Here is a 17,009-nt window from a genome sequence, read left to right as displayed (position 1 = left end):
TCGCTGTGATCCTGGTCATTTCCCCTGCACAGCAACAGCCCCATGACTGTTTAGTGCCTGTTTGTGAGAGTCTGAATTGCTTCTGCACTCCAGGGGCCTTTGGGGGTAATAGTTAAGGATCTTCAGCTGCCAGACTGGTGTCTTCTCAGGTCAGGGAGGTGGAGCGGGGACCTGTACAGGCTGGGCATGGCCCTGGCCTTCTCAGGGTAAGGTTGGGATGTGCCCTGCTGGAAGGCCCTGAGATGTCTGTGATTTCCCTCTTCTCTGCTTGGCAATGTTCCGAGCAGCACGAGTGCTTCGGGATCACTCTCCTTTCTCATCATCTGATGCCACTAGTGACCACATCATGTAGAGGATGGAGGATTGTATTTGGAAAACAGTGACTCAGGAAAGCTTTTCGGACTCATGGTAGATAGCCACTGTACTGCACTAGGAGCTCATGTTCAGTTGGTTGACCGAGCAGATGGGATCCTTGGACATACATGGAAAGGCATATCAAATAGAAGTAGGGAGGTGGTATTACACACTGCACGGCATCAGTGCAATCCTTCTCCCAAGTGGTGTCAGCAGCAAGGGGTTCAATATCTAGGGGTGCCTCTTAAAATTATAAAACAAAACCAGCTTGAGCCCTCATCCAGAAATCTGGGAGAACTAACGGCCTCTCCAGGGCACCTCTCAGAGGCAGTCCTTCCCCACTCACAAGCACTGAGTCTGTGTACAACATAAAAGCAAAATTGTGTTAAGGTGAGAGGGAACTCAGCATTTATTTGGGAAAACAGCAACAATGACTCAAAAGTACGCAAACACCCATCTTGCGCTTTGTTGGGCAGTAGTCCTTTTGCCTCAGTTTCCCACCTTGAAAGTCCAATGGATGAATGCCCGTTTTATATGCCACTCCCCCTTTCCTTCCACTGTATCCCACTCATGGGTTGTTTGAGTCCCAGAGTCCAAGGGGTTCATCCAGGTGCATTCACTTTCAGGCCCTGGGGGTGGGCTAGTGAGGCCTCTGCCGCTTGCTGCTGCTTCTCATGCACTGCCTCTACCACTGCTCTGCTGTATCCTTTGTCTCGTCCAGTCCAGTCCGACAGCACCACAGCCACACAGCCCAGCTCTTTGTAACCACAGCTCTAGGATTTGCTGGGCAGGGGAGGGCCTTTGCTGCTGCATCTCTACGTGTGCTGCATTTAGCAGCAAGGCCATGTTCTGCGGCTCCGCCACCTCGCCCAGTTCTTACTGATTTCAGCAGGAGGGATTGCCCTGGAAGTGCAGCTGCCTGCTGTGCATTAGACCACCTACTCAGTGATTGCAGCGTAGTGATCACGGAGGAGAGGCACAGACTCTGCAGTGAGTCGAGTCAGCTCTGTCCTTAGACACTGAAGAGGAAAGGTCAAGTGGTATCTAGAGCACCTGACCTGATTCCTGCCCATCCAGCTTTCACTTGGCAGTGGCTCACTACCCCACGCTTAGCAGGCCAAGTTCTCCTCACAGTGACCCCTCAATCAGGGCATATTAAGTATAATTCTTCTTCAAGTGATTGCTCATATAGATTCCAATCAGGTGTGCACGTGCCGCGTGCACAGTCGTTGGAAACTTTTTCCCTTAGCAGCTCCCATCGGGTCGGCTGTGGAACCCCCTGGAGTGGCGCCTTCATGGGGCTGAATATATGTCTCTGCCGACCCAGCCCCTCCTCAGTTCCTTCTTACTGCCAGCGACAGCTGTTGGAATTGTGGTCGCTTGCAAAATAGCAAGTGCTTCCCTTAGCGTATCTTCTAGTTTGTAGCTGTAGTTTCCAGTTCACAGGTAATTAGTTCTAGTTGTATATAGTTGATAGATAAGTTTTGGAAGTGGGGTTTTCCCCAGTCCCTGACCCCTCTCTTGGGTTCCAGGGCATGCCTCGGTCCCAAGCATTTAAGCCCTGTGGAACCTGCAGCAAGCCTATGCCAACAGGTGACCTCCACGACTCATGCCTGAAGTGTCTGGGGAAGGTGCACCAAACGGAGAGCTGCAAAATCTGCAGAGCTTTCCACCCCAGGACAAAGAGCGAGCGTGATTTCTGTCTAAAACTCCTCTTGATAGAGTCCACTCTTCGCCCCCAACCTGCCGCAGACCATCAGGGCCCGGCACCGAGCGCGTCCATGCAGAGCGCCCCACCCTCCATATGTGACATGGTGCCAAGGAAGGACTCTGGTCTAAGAGACCCTCGGCACTGGCGCTCCCCAGCACCGCAGGCTGCGGAGACAACCCAGCACCGCTCCCAATCCCCAGTGCCGCACAAGTGGCACAGGACGACTGATAGAGGTCGTTCCCGTGTGCCAAAGACAGCGGTGCTGGCAGGTGCAACAACAGTGCGTCCTACACAGGAGCACTCAGTGCCCAGAGCACAGGAGTCGGCACCATTAACTTCGGTTCCCCTGAGGAGACCGTCGAGTCCGGCGCCCAGTGACTCTCCGGACAGGCAGTGCCAAGTAGAGGAGTTAGAGCTGCCCTCCACCCTGGTCACTTTCAAAGCTTCCAGGGATCTGATTACCATGACGGCACCTCAACCCCTGGCAGTCAGAGACAAGCTTCCAGTGCTGCAACAACCGGCACCATCTACAGGCAAGCTGGCCATGATGCGGCGGTTGCCCTCTCCAGTTTGGCACCGCTCCCCACGGCACTGCTCCCGATCGCCTTCATCAAGGCACTGCTCACCAGCACTGGGTTCCCGGCAGGGTTCCCCGACACCAGTGAGGCGATGGTCTCCTTCCCCGACTCCCAGGGTGGAGCGGCACCAATCCCCGGCACCAACAGAGTGGCACTGGTCGCCCACACCATCAATTCAGCACCGGACACTCGGCACCGGTCCCCGGCACACTACTCATCGGTGCCACCGTGGTCATCATGGTTGAGATCAGTCTCATCGAACTCTGATGGGGACTCCCTTTACTCCCGTCACAGCCGGCACAGATCTGACAGGCGCCGAAGTGAGGCAGGAGTGGTGCCCTGGCACCCCCAATCGCAGCCACCTGCACAGTGGCCCTTTTGGACCCCCTGGGCTTATCACCAGGCTCAGGGGTCCTTGTCCAGGGGCTCCCAGTCAGTGGCCTCTGAGACCTGAGCACTCCCGCTGCCTAAGGACCGACCCACGCCACAGGGATCCAAGATCATGTTGGCACAAGGCCCATCGGCTGTCCAGGCCACCACTGCCGAGATGACGTTGACACAAGGCCCACCGGCCATTCAGGCCACTGCCGCAACAGCGTTGGCACAATGCCCGCCGCCGAGCCAGGCCTCCGCCACCAGGACAACAGTCGGCGCAGAGGCCCCTGGCACTGACCAGGAGGAGGTCAGAGAGCTAGAGGGTCAGGAGGACCCCGTGCCGCCTCTGGCCTCTTCATCCTCGTCCCCGGACAAGGCGGTGGCAGGTGCATCTACCTCGGGTCCGCCCCCGATAGACCACAGAGCTCACCAGGACCTACTGCAGAGGATTACACGCAACATGGGGATGCAGGCGGAGGAAGTAGTGGAACCTGAGGGCCCCATTGGACATCTTGGCACCAGAGGGGCCATCCAGGGTAGCTCTGCCCCTGATAAAAACAATTCAGAGCAACATTAAGACTCTGTGGCAAACCTGATCCCGCCTACTGCTAAAGGTGTGGAGCGTAAATACTTCATGCCCTCTAAAGGGAACAAGTGCCTGTTCTCACACCCGCAGTCATGTCCCTTGTAGTGGCTGCAGTTAACGAGCTGGAGAGACAAGGGCAGCAGGGACCGACTCCAAAGTCAAAGCAAATGGACCTTTTCGGCAGAAAGGTCTACTCAATGGGAGGCCTGCAGCTGAGGATAGCCAACCAACAAGCTATCCTCCGTAGATACAACTTCAACTCGTGGGCCTCCATAGAATCATAGAATATCAGGGTTGGAAGGGACCTCAGGAGGTCATCTAGTCCAACCCCCTGCTCAAAGCAGGACCAATTCCCAACTAAATCATCCCAGCCAGGGCTTTGTCAAGCCTGACCTTAAAAACCTCTAAGGAAGGAGATTCCACCACCTCCCTAGGTAACCCATTCCAGTGCTTCACCACCCTCCTAGTGAAATAGTGTTTCCTAATATCCAACCTAGACCTCCCCCACTGCAACTTGAGACCATTGCTCCTTGTTCTGTCATCTGCCACCATTGAGAACAGCCGAGTTCCATCCTCTTTGGAACCCCCCTTCAGGTAGTTGTAGGCTGCTATCAAATCCCCCCTCATTCTTCTCTTCTGGAGACTAAACAATCCCAGTTCCCTCAGCCTCTCCTCATAAGTCATGCACTCCAGACCCCTAATCATTTTTGTTGCCCGCCGCTGGACTCTTTCCAATTTTTCCACATCCTTCTTGTAGTGTGAGGCCCAAAACTGGACACAGTACTCCAGATGAGGCCTCACCAATGTCGAATAAAGGGGAACGATCACGTCCCTTGATCTGCTGGCAATGCCCCTACTTATACAGCCCAAAATGCCGTTAGCCTTCTTGACAACAAGAGCACACTGTTGACTCATATCCAGCTTCTCGTCCACTGTGACCCCTAGGTCCTTTTCTGCAGAACTGCTACCTAGCCATTCGGTCCCTAGTCTGTAGCTGTGCATGGGATTCTTCCGTCCTAAGTGCAGGACTCTGCACTTGTCCTTGTTGAACCTCATCAGGTTTCTTTTGGCCCAATCCTCTAATTTGTCTAGGTCCCTCTGTATCCGATCCCTACCCTCTAGTGTATCTACCACGCCTCCTACTTTAGTGTCATCGGCAAACTTGCTGAGAGTGCAGTCCACTCCATCCTCCAGATCATTAATAAAGATATTAAACAAAACCGGCCCCAGGACCGACCCTTGGGGCACTCCGCTTGAAACCGGCTGCCAACTAGACATGGAGCCATTGATCACTACCCGTTGAGCCCGACGATCTAGCCAGCTTTCTATCCACCTTACAGTCCATTCATCCAGCCCATACTTCTTTAACTTGGCAGCAAGAATACTGTGGGAGACCGTATCAAAAGCTTTGCTAAAGTCAAGGAATAACACATCCACTGCTTTCCCCTCATCCACAGAGTCAGTTATCTCATCGTAGAAGGCAATTAGGTTAGTCAGGCACGACTTCCCCTTGGTGAATCCATGCTGACTGTTCCTGATCACTTTCCTCTCCTCTAAGTGTTTCATAATTGATTCCTTGAGGACCTGCTCCATGATTTTTCCAGGGTCTGAGGTGAGGCTGACTGGCCTGTAGTTCCCCGGATCCTCCTCCTTCCCTTTTTTAAAGATGGGCACTACATTAGCCTTTTTCCAGTCATCCGGGACCTCCCCCGATCGCCATGAGTTTTCAAAAATAATGGCTAATGGCTCTGCAGTCTCATCCGCCAACTCCTTTAGCACCCTCGGATGCAGCGCATCCGGCCCCATGGACTTGTGCACGTCCAGTTTTTCTAAATAGTCCCGAACCACTTCTTTCTCCACAGAGGGCTGGTCACCTTCTCCCCATATTGTGCTGCCCAGTGCAGCAGTCTGGGAGCTGACCTTGTTTGTGAAGACAGAGGCAAAAAAATCATTGAGTACATTAGCTTTTTCCACATCCTCAGTCACTAGGTTGCCTCCCTCATTCAGTAAGGGTCCCACACTTTCCTTGACTTTCTTCTTGTTGCTAACATACCTGAAGAAACCCTTCTTGTTACTCTTAACATCTCTTGCTAGCTGCAACTCCAAGTGTGATTTGGCCTTCCTGATTTCACTCCTGCATGCCTGAGCAATATTTTTATACTCCTCCCTGGTCATTTGTCCAATCTTCCACTTCTTGTAAGCTTCTTTTTTGCGTTTAAGATCAGCAAGGATTTCACTGTTTAGCCAAGCTGGTCGCCTGCCATATTTAGTATTCTTTCTACACATCGGGATGGTTTGTTCCTGCAACCGCAATAAGGATTCTTTAAAATACAGCCAGCTCTCCTGGACCCCTTTGCCCTTCATGTTATTCTCCCAGGGGATCCTGCCCATCTGTTCCCTGAGGGAGTCAAAGTCTGCTTTTCTGAAGTCCAGGGTCCGTATTCTGCTGCTCTCCTTTCTTCCTTGTGTCAGGATCCTGAACTCGACCATCTCATGGTCACTGCCTCCCAGGTTCCCATCCACTTTTGCTTCCCCTACTAATTCTTCCCTGTTTGTGAGCAGCAGGTCAAGAAAAGCTCTGCCCCTAGTTGGTTCCTCCAGCACTTGCACCAGGAAATTGTCCCCTACACTTTCCAAAAACTTCCTGGATTGTCTGTGCACCGCTGTATTGCTCTCCCAGCAGATATCAGGGTGATTAAAGTCTCCCATGAGAACCAGGGCCTGCGATCTAGCAACTTCTAGTTGCCAGAAGAAAGCCTCGTCCACCTCATCCCCCTGGTCTGGTGGTCTATAGCAGACTCCGACCACGACATCACCCTTGTTGCTCACACTTCTCAACTTTATCCAGAGACACTCAGGTTTTTCTGCAGTTTCATACCGGAGCTCTGAGCAGTCATACTCCTCTCTTACATACAACGCAACTCCCCCACCTTTTCTGCCCTGCCTGTCCTTCCTGAACAGTTTATATCCATCCATGATAGTACTCCAGTCATGTGAGTTATCCCACCAAGTCTCTGTTATTCCAATCGCATCATAGTTCCTTGACTGTGCCAGGACTTCCAGTTCTCCCTGCTTGTTTCCCAGGCTTCTTGCATTTGTGTATAGGCACTTAAGATAACTCATTGATCGTCCCTCTTTCTCAGTATGAGACAGGAGTCCTCCCCTCTTACGCTCTCCTGCTTGTGCTTCCTCCCAGGATCCCATTTCCCCACTTACCTCAGGGCTTTGGTCTCCTTCCCCCGGTGAACCTAGTTTAAAGCCCTCCTCACTAGGTTAACCAGCCTGCTGGCGAAGATGCTCTTCCCTCTCTTCGTTAGGTGGAGCCCGTCCCTGCCCAGCACTTCTCCTTCTTGGAACACCATCCCATGGTCGAAGAATCCAAAGCCTTCTCTCCGACACCACCTGCGTAGCCATTCGTTGACTTCCACGATTCGATGGTCTCTACCCAGGCCTTTTCCTTGCACAGGGAGGATGGACTCCATGTTGAAGTTTAAGGAGCTGATTCCACCAGACTCCAGAGCCGAGTTTGTGGCTATTATTGATGAAGGAAAGGCAGTGGCACGGACCTCTTTGCAGGCCTCACTAGATGCTGCGGATTCTGCAGCCTGCACCCTTTCCTACGGAATAGTCATGAGGCAGGGCTCATGGTTACAAGCATCCGGGTTGCCCCCTGAAGTGCAGCAAACCCTGCAGGACCTGCCGTTTGACAGGGCAGGGTTGTTTTCGGAGCAAATGGACTCCAGGCTGCACAGCCTAAAGGACTCCCAGGTGACTATGAAATTGTTGGCTATGCACATCCCAGAAACCCAACGCAAACCTTTTAAGCCTCAACCACAGCAGCAATGCCCTTATCCTCCAAGCCTTCCCATCCCCCGCCCAGGCAGGGCCAGGGCCTGACCAAGCCATCGTCAGACTCAAAGCAGGTCTTTTGAAGGTGCGCCCGAGGATGACGCCCCTGCCTCAGCACCAGAGCCTTCCCCATTTCATGAACCGTCTGTCCCACTTCTACCATGCTTGGTCCCAATTAACCTCGGACTGCTGGCTTCTTCACATGGTAGAAATGGGATATTCTCTCCAATTCTGCTCCTCCCCTCTCTCCCGCCCCCCTTCCCTGTCCCTCTTCAGGGACCCTTCTCAGGAGCAACTCCTTATCCAGGAGATGCAGGCGCTCCTCGCCACGGGAGTGGTGGAGGAGGTTCCTCAGGAGCTCAGGGACAAGGGATTCTATTCCTGATACTTCCTAATCCCCAAAGGGGGGTCTCAGACCCATTCTAGACCTACGAGGACTCAACAGATTCATGGTAAAGTTGAAGTTCCCCATGGTCTCCCTGAGTACAATTATCCCCACTGTAGATCCGGGACACTGGTACGCCGCCCTCGACCTGAAAGACGCATACCTCCACGTAGCTATTCGGCCTGCACACCGACGATTCCTAAGGTTTGTTGTCGACCACAAACACTATCAGTTCATGGTCCTTCCATTCGGTCTGTCGACAGCCCCCTGAGTGTACACCAAGTGCATGTCAGTTGTAGCAGCCTTCCTTCGCAAGAGACAGGTGCAGGTATACCCCTACCTCAACGACTGGCTGCTCAGGGGGCTCTCCAGGGAGCAGGTGGAGTCTCAGGTCCAGTTGGTCAGATCCACTTTCGAGACACTTAGACTCCTCCTCAACGTGAACACGTCAACCTTGTCACCCTCCCAAAGACTAGAGTTCATCGGGGCGGTGCTGGACTCGGTTCAGGCAAGAGCGTTTCTGCCACAGGCCCGATTCCAGGCGATGACAGACATTATTCAAGGCCTCAGGCGACACCTGACCACTACCACACGGGGATGCCTGAGTCTCCTGCGCTTACATGGTCTGGCATGCCAGACTGAGGCTCAGCTCTTTGCAGGCATGGCTCGTTTCAGCCTATCGCCCGGGCACAACAGCCTGGACTCAGTGGTCACCGTGCCTCAGCAGGTGCTCGAGTCCGTCCGATGGTGGCTCGACCCTCAGGCAGTGTGCAAGGGAGTCCCCCTCAACAGCCCCCAGCCCTCCTTGTAATGGATGCATCCTGTCTGGGATGGGGGGCACACTTGGGAGACCTCCAAACACAAGGCCTGTGGTCGCAGGACAAGCTTTTGCTCCATATCAACATCAAGGAGCTGAGGGCGGTGTGACTGGCCCAACTACAAGGACAGAGTGTGGTAGTTATGACAGACAACACCACCGCCATGTTTTATATCAACAAGCAGGGTGGAGCCCGCTCCTCCCCTCTCTGTCAGGAAGCCCTCCAGCTATGGGAGTTCTGCATAGCCCACTCCGTTCACCTGGAGGTGTCCTATCTCCCAGGAGTGCAGAACAAACTGGCGGACCACCTCAGCAGATCATTCTGCAATCACGAGTGGTCCCTCCGCCCAGATGTCATACACTCCATCTTCCAAAAGTCGGGGTGTCCCCAGGTTGACTGTTCACCATCCAGAGCAACAGAAAGTGCCCGATGTTCAGCTCCTTCCAGAAACACAGCCCAGGCTCGATCACAGATGCGTTCCTGCTACCCGGGGGAGGCCGCCTGCTCTACGCCTTTCCCCCGATCCCTTTCGTGCACAAGGTCCTGCTCAAGGTCCGCAGAGAGAGGACGGAGTTAATTCTGGTGGCACCAGCGTGGCCTCGACAACACTGGTACACCACGCTCCTGGAGCTGTCAGTGGACACCCTGATCACGTTGCCACCCTTCCCGGACCCGATCACTCAGGACCATGGTCGTCTTTATCACCCTAACCTCCAGTCCCTCCATCTCACAGCCTGGAAGCTTCCTGGCTAAACCCCATGGAGCTCCTGGGCTCGGACCCGGTAGAAGAGGTCCTACTCAGCAGCAGAAAACCCTCCACTAGGGCCACATACCTAGCAAAGTGGAAAAGGTTCACATTCTGGTGTGCTCAGCATCGCACACTTCCACTCCAGGCACCCATACTACTCATCCTGGAGTGCCTGCTGCACCTGAAACAGCACGGTCTCGCAGCATCGTCCATCAGGGTGCACCTTACAGCCATTTTGGCCTTCCACCCAGGAGCGGCCGGACGTTCAGTCTTCACCAACCCTATGGTTGCCCGTTTCCTCAAGGGCCTGGAGCAGTTACACCCACAAATTAGACTACCGCTCCCTGTGTGGGACCTTAACCTGGTCCTCTCCAGGCTAGCAGGGCCCCCTTTCGAACCACTGATGACTTGGTCCCTTCTCTACCTGTCATAAGGTTGCCTTAAGGACAAGGTACAATTCAGACCTCGCCCGGCCTTCCTTACCAAGGTGGTGTCACATTTTCACACCAACCAGGACATTTTTCTGCCTGTCTTCTTCCCTAAACCTCACGCTAATGTCCAAGAACAGAGGCTCCACTCTCTGGGTGTTTGGCAGGCGCTGGCCTTTTACATCAAGCACACGAAGCCATTCAGGAAGTCGAACCAGCTGTTTGTGGTGATTGTGGACAGGATGAAAGGGCTCCTGGTCTCATCTCAGAGGATCTCATCATGGATCACATCCTGCATCAGGACGTGTTATGAGCTGGCCAAGGTTCCAGCCCTGGCCCTTACGGCACACTCCACAAGGGCGCAGGCGTCTTCGGCAGCGTTCCTGGCCCAGGTTCCGATACAGGAGATCTGCAGGGCAGCAATGTGGTCCTCAGTCCACACGTTCCTCTCATTATGTCATCATCCAGCACATCAGAGATGATGCAGCATTCGGCAGAGGGGTGCTCCAGTCAGCGATTCCATAACTCCGACCCCACCGCCTAGGTAGGGCTTGGGAGTCACCTAATTGAAACTGATATGAGCAAGCACTCGAAGAAGAAAAAACGGTTACTCACCTTCTTGTAACTGTTGTTCTTCGAGATGTGTTGCTCACATCCATTCCAAACCCACCCGCCTTCCCTGCTGTCGGAGCAGCCGGCAAGAAGGAACTGAGGAGGGGCCGGGTCAGCAGGGGCATATATCCGGTGCCATGAAGGCGCCACTCCAGGGGGCTCCACAGCCGACCCGACAAGTACCGCTAGGGGAAACACCTTCCGACGACTGTGCACACAGTGCACGCCCCATTGGAATGGATGTGAGCAACACATCTCGAAGAACAACAGCTATGAGAAGGTGAGTAACCATTTTTCTGCCCCCCCTTTAGTCATACAATAAGGATAACATTTCATTACCCCGCCTCCAAGGTTTAAGTGAATGTTAACACAATACAGCCAAAGCTGATCACCCTGGCAAAGCAGGTGTGTCTGCTCATTAGATCTTTTCCTCCAGTTCTTCAGTAGATGGCAGGAGACAGCTCATTCAGACCACTGGCTTGCAGCAGTGAGACCATTTCTGGGATGCTGTGTCCAGTTGTGGTGTCCACACTTTAAAAAAGATGACATTGACAAACTGGAAAGGGTTCAGAAAAGAGCTATGAGAATGATCTGAAGTCTCACCTCTGAATGAGAGACTGAAGCAGCTCAGGCTATTTAGTTTATCCAAGACAAGAGGTGACTTGGTCAGGGCCTGTAAGTACTTAGATGAGCAGAAGATTTCTGATCTAGCAGACAAAGGCAGAACAAGGTCCAACAGCTGGAAGCTGAAACCAGACAAATTCAGAATAGAAATAAGAGGCACATTTTTAACACTGAGGGGAATTAACCACTGGAACAGCTTCCCTAGGGATGTGGTGAATTCTCCATGTCTACAGTGCAATTAAACACTCACAGCTGGCCCATGTCAGCTGGCTCAGGCTTCTGGGGCTTGGGCTGTGGGGCCGCTTAATTGCAGTGGAGACCTTTGGGCTCAGGCTCTGGGACCCACAAGGGGGAAGGGTCGCAGAGCCTGGGCTCCAACCTGAGCCTGAACATCTGCCCCACTCTGGCCCACTGCCTCCCCAGGACGGGGTGGTGTCTGTGTTTGCCCCCTTCCCACCCCACAACTAATCTCTCTGTCTGTCTGTGCAGAGTGTCGAGAGATGCTGCTGCATACTACGATCCCCATCCTTCGGGAGCTGATTGAGACGGGAGAGGAGGAGGAGGCTTGCATTGAGCTGCTCAGCAACATCCTGGAGGTGTTGTACAAAGCCCAGAAGGTAAAACCCCCATTCCGTGGGGTTACGCGCCAGCTGTCGGCTCACGTGGTTCAATGGGTTTGAGCTAGGCTGAACACAAACCCTGGGGCTCAGGCTGGCATCCCCCTCCCGCTACAGGGAAAGAGACACGGGACATAGCAGGGGTTGCTGGGCTGTTGTGTAACTAGCCAACTGCCCCAGGCAAGAACAACAAGGAGTCCGGTGGCACCTTAAAGACTAACAGATTTATTTGGGCATAAGCTTTTGTGGGTAAAAAACCCACTTCTTCAGATGCATGGAGTGAAAGTTACAGATGCAGGCATTATATAATGACACATGAAGAGAAGGGAGTTACCTCACAAGTGGAGAACCAGTGTCCCAGGCACTTTCCCAATAAACAAGATGGAGCTGCTAAAGCCCTCAGAGATGAAACCACAGCAATTCTATCTAAGTCAAACCATCATGATTTGATGGGCCAAGCCACGGCCTCCACTGCAGTGATGGGTGCCTAATACCATAGTCACCTGCAAGCCCTAGGGAAGCCCTATAATTCCTGACCACACCTGCAAGCCCTTGGCCCTGACCATGGGGTGGGGAGACCCTAGGGAAAGCATCATGGAGCCCTGGTGGGAAGCCCCTTTCAAACTTTGTCAGTATATCTCCCTCCCTGTGGGCTGACCCTTCTCCCTGTGTACTAGACCTAGGGGAAGTTGCCCAACCCATGTGAGTTACAGGACAGAGCAAATGGAATTATTACATTTGTTTTTATTTGTTTGTAGTGTCTCAAAGCTCCAGCTGAGGTCACCCATTGGCTGGCTGCTGTATAGACACATAACAGAAGACAGTCTGTGACATGGAGAGCTGACAATCTAAATAGACAAGACAGACAAAGGTGGAGAGGAACAAAGGGCTATTAGCACTAGGCCCAGAGAGATGAAGTGGCTTGCCCAAGGTGTCACATGGAGGCTGTGGCAGAATCAGGAATAGAGCTCAGAGTCTCCTCTGAGAAGGAATGAGCTCCAGAGTGGCTCCCCTGTGAGGGTCAGTTGGAGCTGCTGTCTTTAAGGACCACGCTCAGTTTTTGTCCTTTTCGGTCTTGGCCCAGAGAGCTGCCTCTCGCACTAGGCAGTGCGATATCTGAGCCCTGCCAAGTCAGCACCACTGGTGTTAGCTACATGGGCAGCCTAGTGTTCATGAGCTGCCACCCACCAGCACCGGGAGTGCCCCTCATCCATCAAACTTGCTTCTGACCGGTTTACCTTTGAAAATTAGCCAAAAGCAGCTCTAATTAGACCAACAGGACCATATCCTCTGAACCCTCCAGTTCCTGCCCCTTCAATTGCAACTTTCTGAGGCTCCTATAATACATCACTTCAGGGTACATGGTACAACCCTTTGCTCAAGGAGCTCCTTTATAAGGTGAAGTGAGGGGATAAGGCCTGGACACTCTGAGCCCCAACTTTCTCTAATACAACTATTCCCCTGGCAGACACAGAGTGGGACTGGTTGAGACATCCACCTTCTGAAGGATGCCAGCATTGGCTACTCAGTGGGACGGGCAGAAGAGGCCTGAGTATAATGTCCCTTTTAACATAGCAGCCCATCACCTCAGCCATGCCAAAATCCTGTGTGAGGGTCTTACCCACCCCCCTCCAGCCTGAAGCAGAGAGCTGTGCCAACATTCCTCTCGGTGCCATACCGCACTTGGAAACGTGTCCCAGAGAGGGAAAGGTAGACAAGGGAAGCACAGCCCTGCTCGTAGGTCTTATGGTGAAATGAGCCAATGATAATGACTCTTAGCTTGATTGTAAAGCTGAATTCTGTTTGATATTGTTGGTTCCAGAGAGCAGAAGAGCAGCTGACACGTCGGAGTGGAGAAGAGAGACAGCACAGGGAGGACTCTGAGCTGGTGAGCATTCCTCTGGGAAGTTTTGAAATACAGGAGGAGAGGGGAAGAGTAGGGGCAGCCTGAGCACCTGGGAGAAGCCCACCTGCTTCTCACTTCAGCCCCCATCCTCACATTTGCTGTCACCTTGAGAGGTGGTGGAGATGGGGCTCCTGCCGCGCAATGGGGTGGGGAGACCGGGACTGTAATAGTGGGTCTGGGTCTGGGGTCTGTGGGTTGGATGTGTGGTGCATCAGCAGAACTGTATGACCGAGAAGTTCAGATGTGCACTATGATTGGGTTTGGCCAGGGCTATCAGACCTTCATTTTCTAAACTTATTGGATTTCTTGAAGTCTTGTGGGAAGAATAATACGTCTTTAATTTGCTTATGGATCAGTGTCCTAACAGATAAAGAACAAGATGGGGTTTTAGTTGTTAATGAATATTAATCAGAAGTTAGGAAAGTTAGGAACCATGGAAAATGCTCAGGTGCAGACTTTTAATACCCCACCTGAGCGACACCTTGTGGTTACAAGTTCATCAGATCTTCAGCTTGAAACAAGCACACTCATAACATGTTCAGTTTCCTTTTTATACACTCCCGGGCTCTTTGAACTGGAGTTTCCAGAAGCAAGTAGTTAGTATACAAAGCTTCTCTTTCCTCAGGGCATATCTTCAAAAGATTGGCTTCCGAAGGGGAGGATTTGCATTCCCCTCACCTCAAGGTATTTCCTAAGGAAATTCATTTCATACCTATTGTTCCAGAAAGACCTTTGAACTTCCAGAAATTGTATTAATCTTGTCATTCTACTAAAGAAGTTCCATACAATTTCACAGTACTGTGTAAATGTTTGCATTTGTAATACAATGAACTGCAAAGGTGTTAACCCTAATTCAATAATGTTACACTTTATTGAATTAAAGTTAATCTTAATTCCACAAGGTTTGTTAAGTATATTATAGATATTGTCAGTCTGTCATAGTCTTATCATATGGTGAAGATAACATTCTTCCCATCACTAGCAGATGTTAAACAGAAGCTACTAAAGTTAGACATCTTTAAAATCAGCAGGTCCAGTTAACTTGCATCGAAGAGATTTAAAAGAGTTGTCTGAGGAGCTTGCAGGACCATTAATGTTGATTTTCAATAAGTCTTGGAGCACTGGGGAAATTCCAGAAGACCGGAAGAAAGCTAATGTTGTGCCAATTTTAAAAAAGGGTAAATGGGATGACCTGGCTAATTACAGGCCTGTCAGCATGACATCATTTCTGGCCAAGACAATGAAGCAGTTGAGACGGGACTCGATTCATAAAGAATTAAAGAAGGGTAATGCAGTTAATGCCAATCAATGTGGGTTTATGGAAGATAGAGCCTCTCAAACTAACTTGATATCTTTTTTTGATAACATTACAAGTGTGGTTGATCCAGATAAACGTGTTGACATATCCTTGGTACCACATGACATTTCAGTCTAGTGATGGAGGTACAAATTACCCCAAATCTGCCCAGACACTTGATAGCTGCTGTCCCAACAGAGATTTCATCTCTGACCACAGGTTGTCTCTCAGTCCTTTCTGGGAAACCTCCATAAGTTTCTTTAAATCCTTCTGAGAAATTTCCAGATCCTGTTTTAACTTCTTTTGGATATCTTTGAGTTCTGAGAGCACCTCCATTATTTGTTCCATCTTAGTTTAACAGGAATACCAGCTTATTTCTCTCCTTGGAAACTATCCCACTCCTCACATTAGTGTTGCCCCTTTGACCTGACCAGTTAGCCAATATTCAGGGCCTTGCAGGCTTGTGTCATCCATTTCTCCTAAGAGAACCTTAAGAGCGGCCAATGGGCCGTCTAGCCCAGTATCTGGTCTCTGACAATGGCCTGTGCCAAATACTTCAGAGGGAATGAACAGAACAGGGCAATTTTGAGTGATTCATCCCCTGTTGAGTGATCCAGCCGTCCAGTCCCAGCTTCTGGCATTAGGAGGTTTACTGACACCCAGAGCATGAGATTCTGTCCCTGACCATCTTGGCTAATAGCCAATGGTAGATCTTGTGACGGGTTGGACCCCGCTTTCTCGGTGCCACCAGATGTGCTGGGGTCCCACTGAGCCCGCCTGTCCAACTAGCCTAGGTTTCCCTTACTCTGTGCTGCTATGAAAGGCTCTCAAGCCCCATTCCAACACACACACTGGTAGAGACACACCCAGCTGTAGAATCACACAGAGCCTTCCTTTTGTTTGTCTTAAACCTGCTGCCTATTAAGTTTATTGGGTGACCCTTGGTTTTTGTGTTACGTGAAGGGGTAAATAATACTTTACTACTCACTTTTGCCACACCATTCATGATTTTATAGACCTCTATCATATCCCCCACTTAGTCGTCTCTTTTCTAAGCTGAACAGCCCCAGTCTTTTAAATCTCTCCTTGTATGGAAGCTGTTCCATACCCCTCAGCATTTTTGTTGACCTTCTCTGCACCTTTTCTAATTCTAATATATCTTTTTTGAGATGGAGTAACCAGATCTGCATGCAGTATTCAAGATGTGGGCGTACCATGGATTTATATAGAGGCAATATGATATTTTCTGTCCTATTATCTATCCCTTTCTTAATGATTCCCAACATTCTGTTTGCTTTTTTTGACTGCCTCTGCACATTGAGTGGATGTTTTCAGAGAACTATCCACAGTGACTCCATGATCTCTTTCTTGAGTGGTAACAGCTAATTTAGACCCCATCTTTTTTTATGTATAATTGGGATTACTTTTTTCAATGTGCATTACTTTGCACATTACTTGTCAGCATTGAATTTCCTCTGCCATTGTGTTGCCCAGTCATCTAGTTTAGTGAGATCCCTTTGTAACACTTTGCAGACAACTTTGGATTTAACTATCTTGAGTAATTTTGTATCATTTGCAAATTCTGCCAACTCAATGTTCACCCTTTTTTCCAGATCATATTTATAAATATGTTGAACAGCTGTGATGGGGTGTACCAGGCCTTCATGGCCCTCTGCTGGAGGTGACTGTAGTCCTATTACACCCCACCCCAGGAAAAGAGCAGTGAGGGTTGGCTCTCCAGGCCTGCCTAGAATGGCTGCTTCTGTTCAGCCCATCAGAGCCCCGCAGGCTCAGATCAAAGGAGCTGTAGGGCCTTAGCAGGTCGGTTCCTGGCTGGGACCAGGGAGGTGAAGAAGGGTGCTCCCTCTCTACTGAAGGAGCTTGACTGGCTGTATTTCCTAGTCTTGGCAGAGAGAGGACCTGAGAACTGTAACCCTAAGGTAACAGGTGAAAGGAAAGAGACCAGGTGGGAAGAAGCCCAGAGAAAACAGCATCATCTAATTAAAGGAGGCAGTGCATGGCTACTGAGGAGAGGTTCCCTGGGCTGGACCCGGGTTCCCCCACCAGCAAAGTGGCCTAAGCCAAGAAGGGGACAATGCTTGTTTAGAAGCCCAAGCAAAG

The 17,009-nt window shown here is 51.2% G+C and overlaps 1 protein-coding gene across 1 annotated transcript in view; it reads left to right on the top strand.

Annotated features, from left to right (window-relative positions):
• LOC135879496 (dedicator of cytokinesis protein 2-like) overlaps positions 1-17,009 on the top strand; it is a 334,214-nt gene that overhangs the window by 177,770 nt on the left and 139,435 nt on the right. Inside the window, exons 26-27 of the mRNA XM_065405506.1 lie at positions 11,558-11,685; positions 13,508-13,573. Coding sequence (XP_065261578.1) covers positions 11,558-11,685; positions 13,508-13,573 — 194 coding nt within the window. The remainder of the gene's footprint in view (positions 1-11,557; positions 11,686-13,507; positions 13,574-17,009) is intronic.

This window comes from Emys orbicularis, chromosome 5 (genome assembly GCF_028017835.1).
Source record: "Emys orbicularis isolate rEmyOrb1 chromosome 5, rEmyOrb1.hap1, whole genome shotgun sequence".
Lineage (NCBI taxonomy): Eukaryota > Metazoa > Chordata > Testudines > Emydidae > Emys > Emys orbicularis.
Note: the sequence above shows the minus strand (reverse complement) of the source record. Positions and strands in the feature narration are given on the sequence as shown.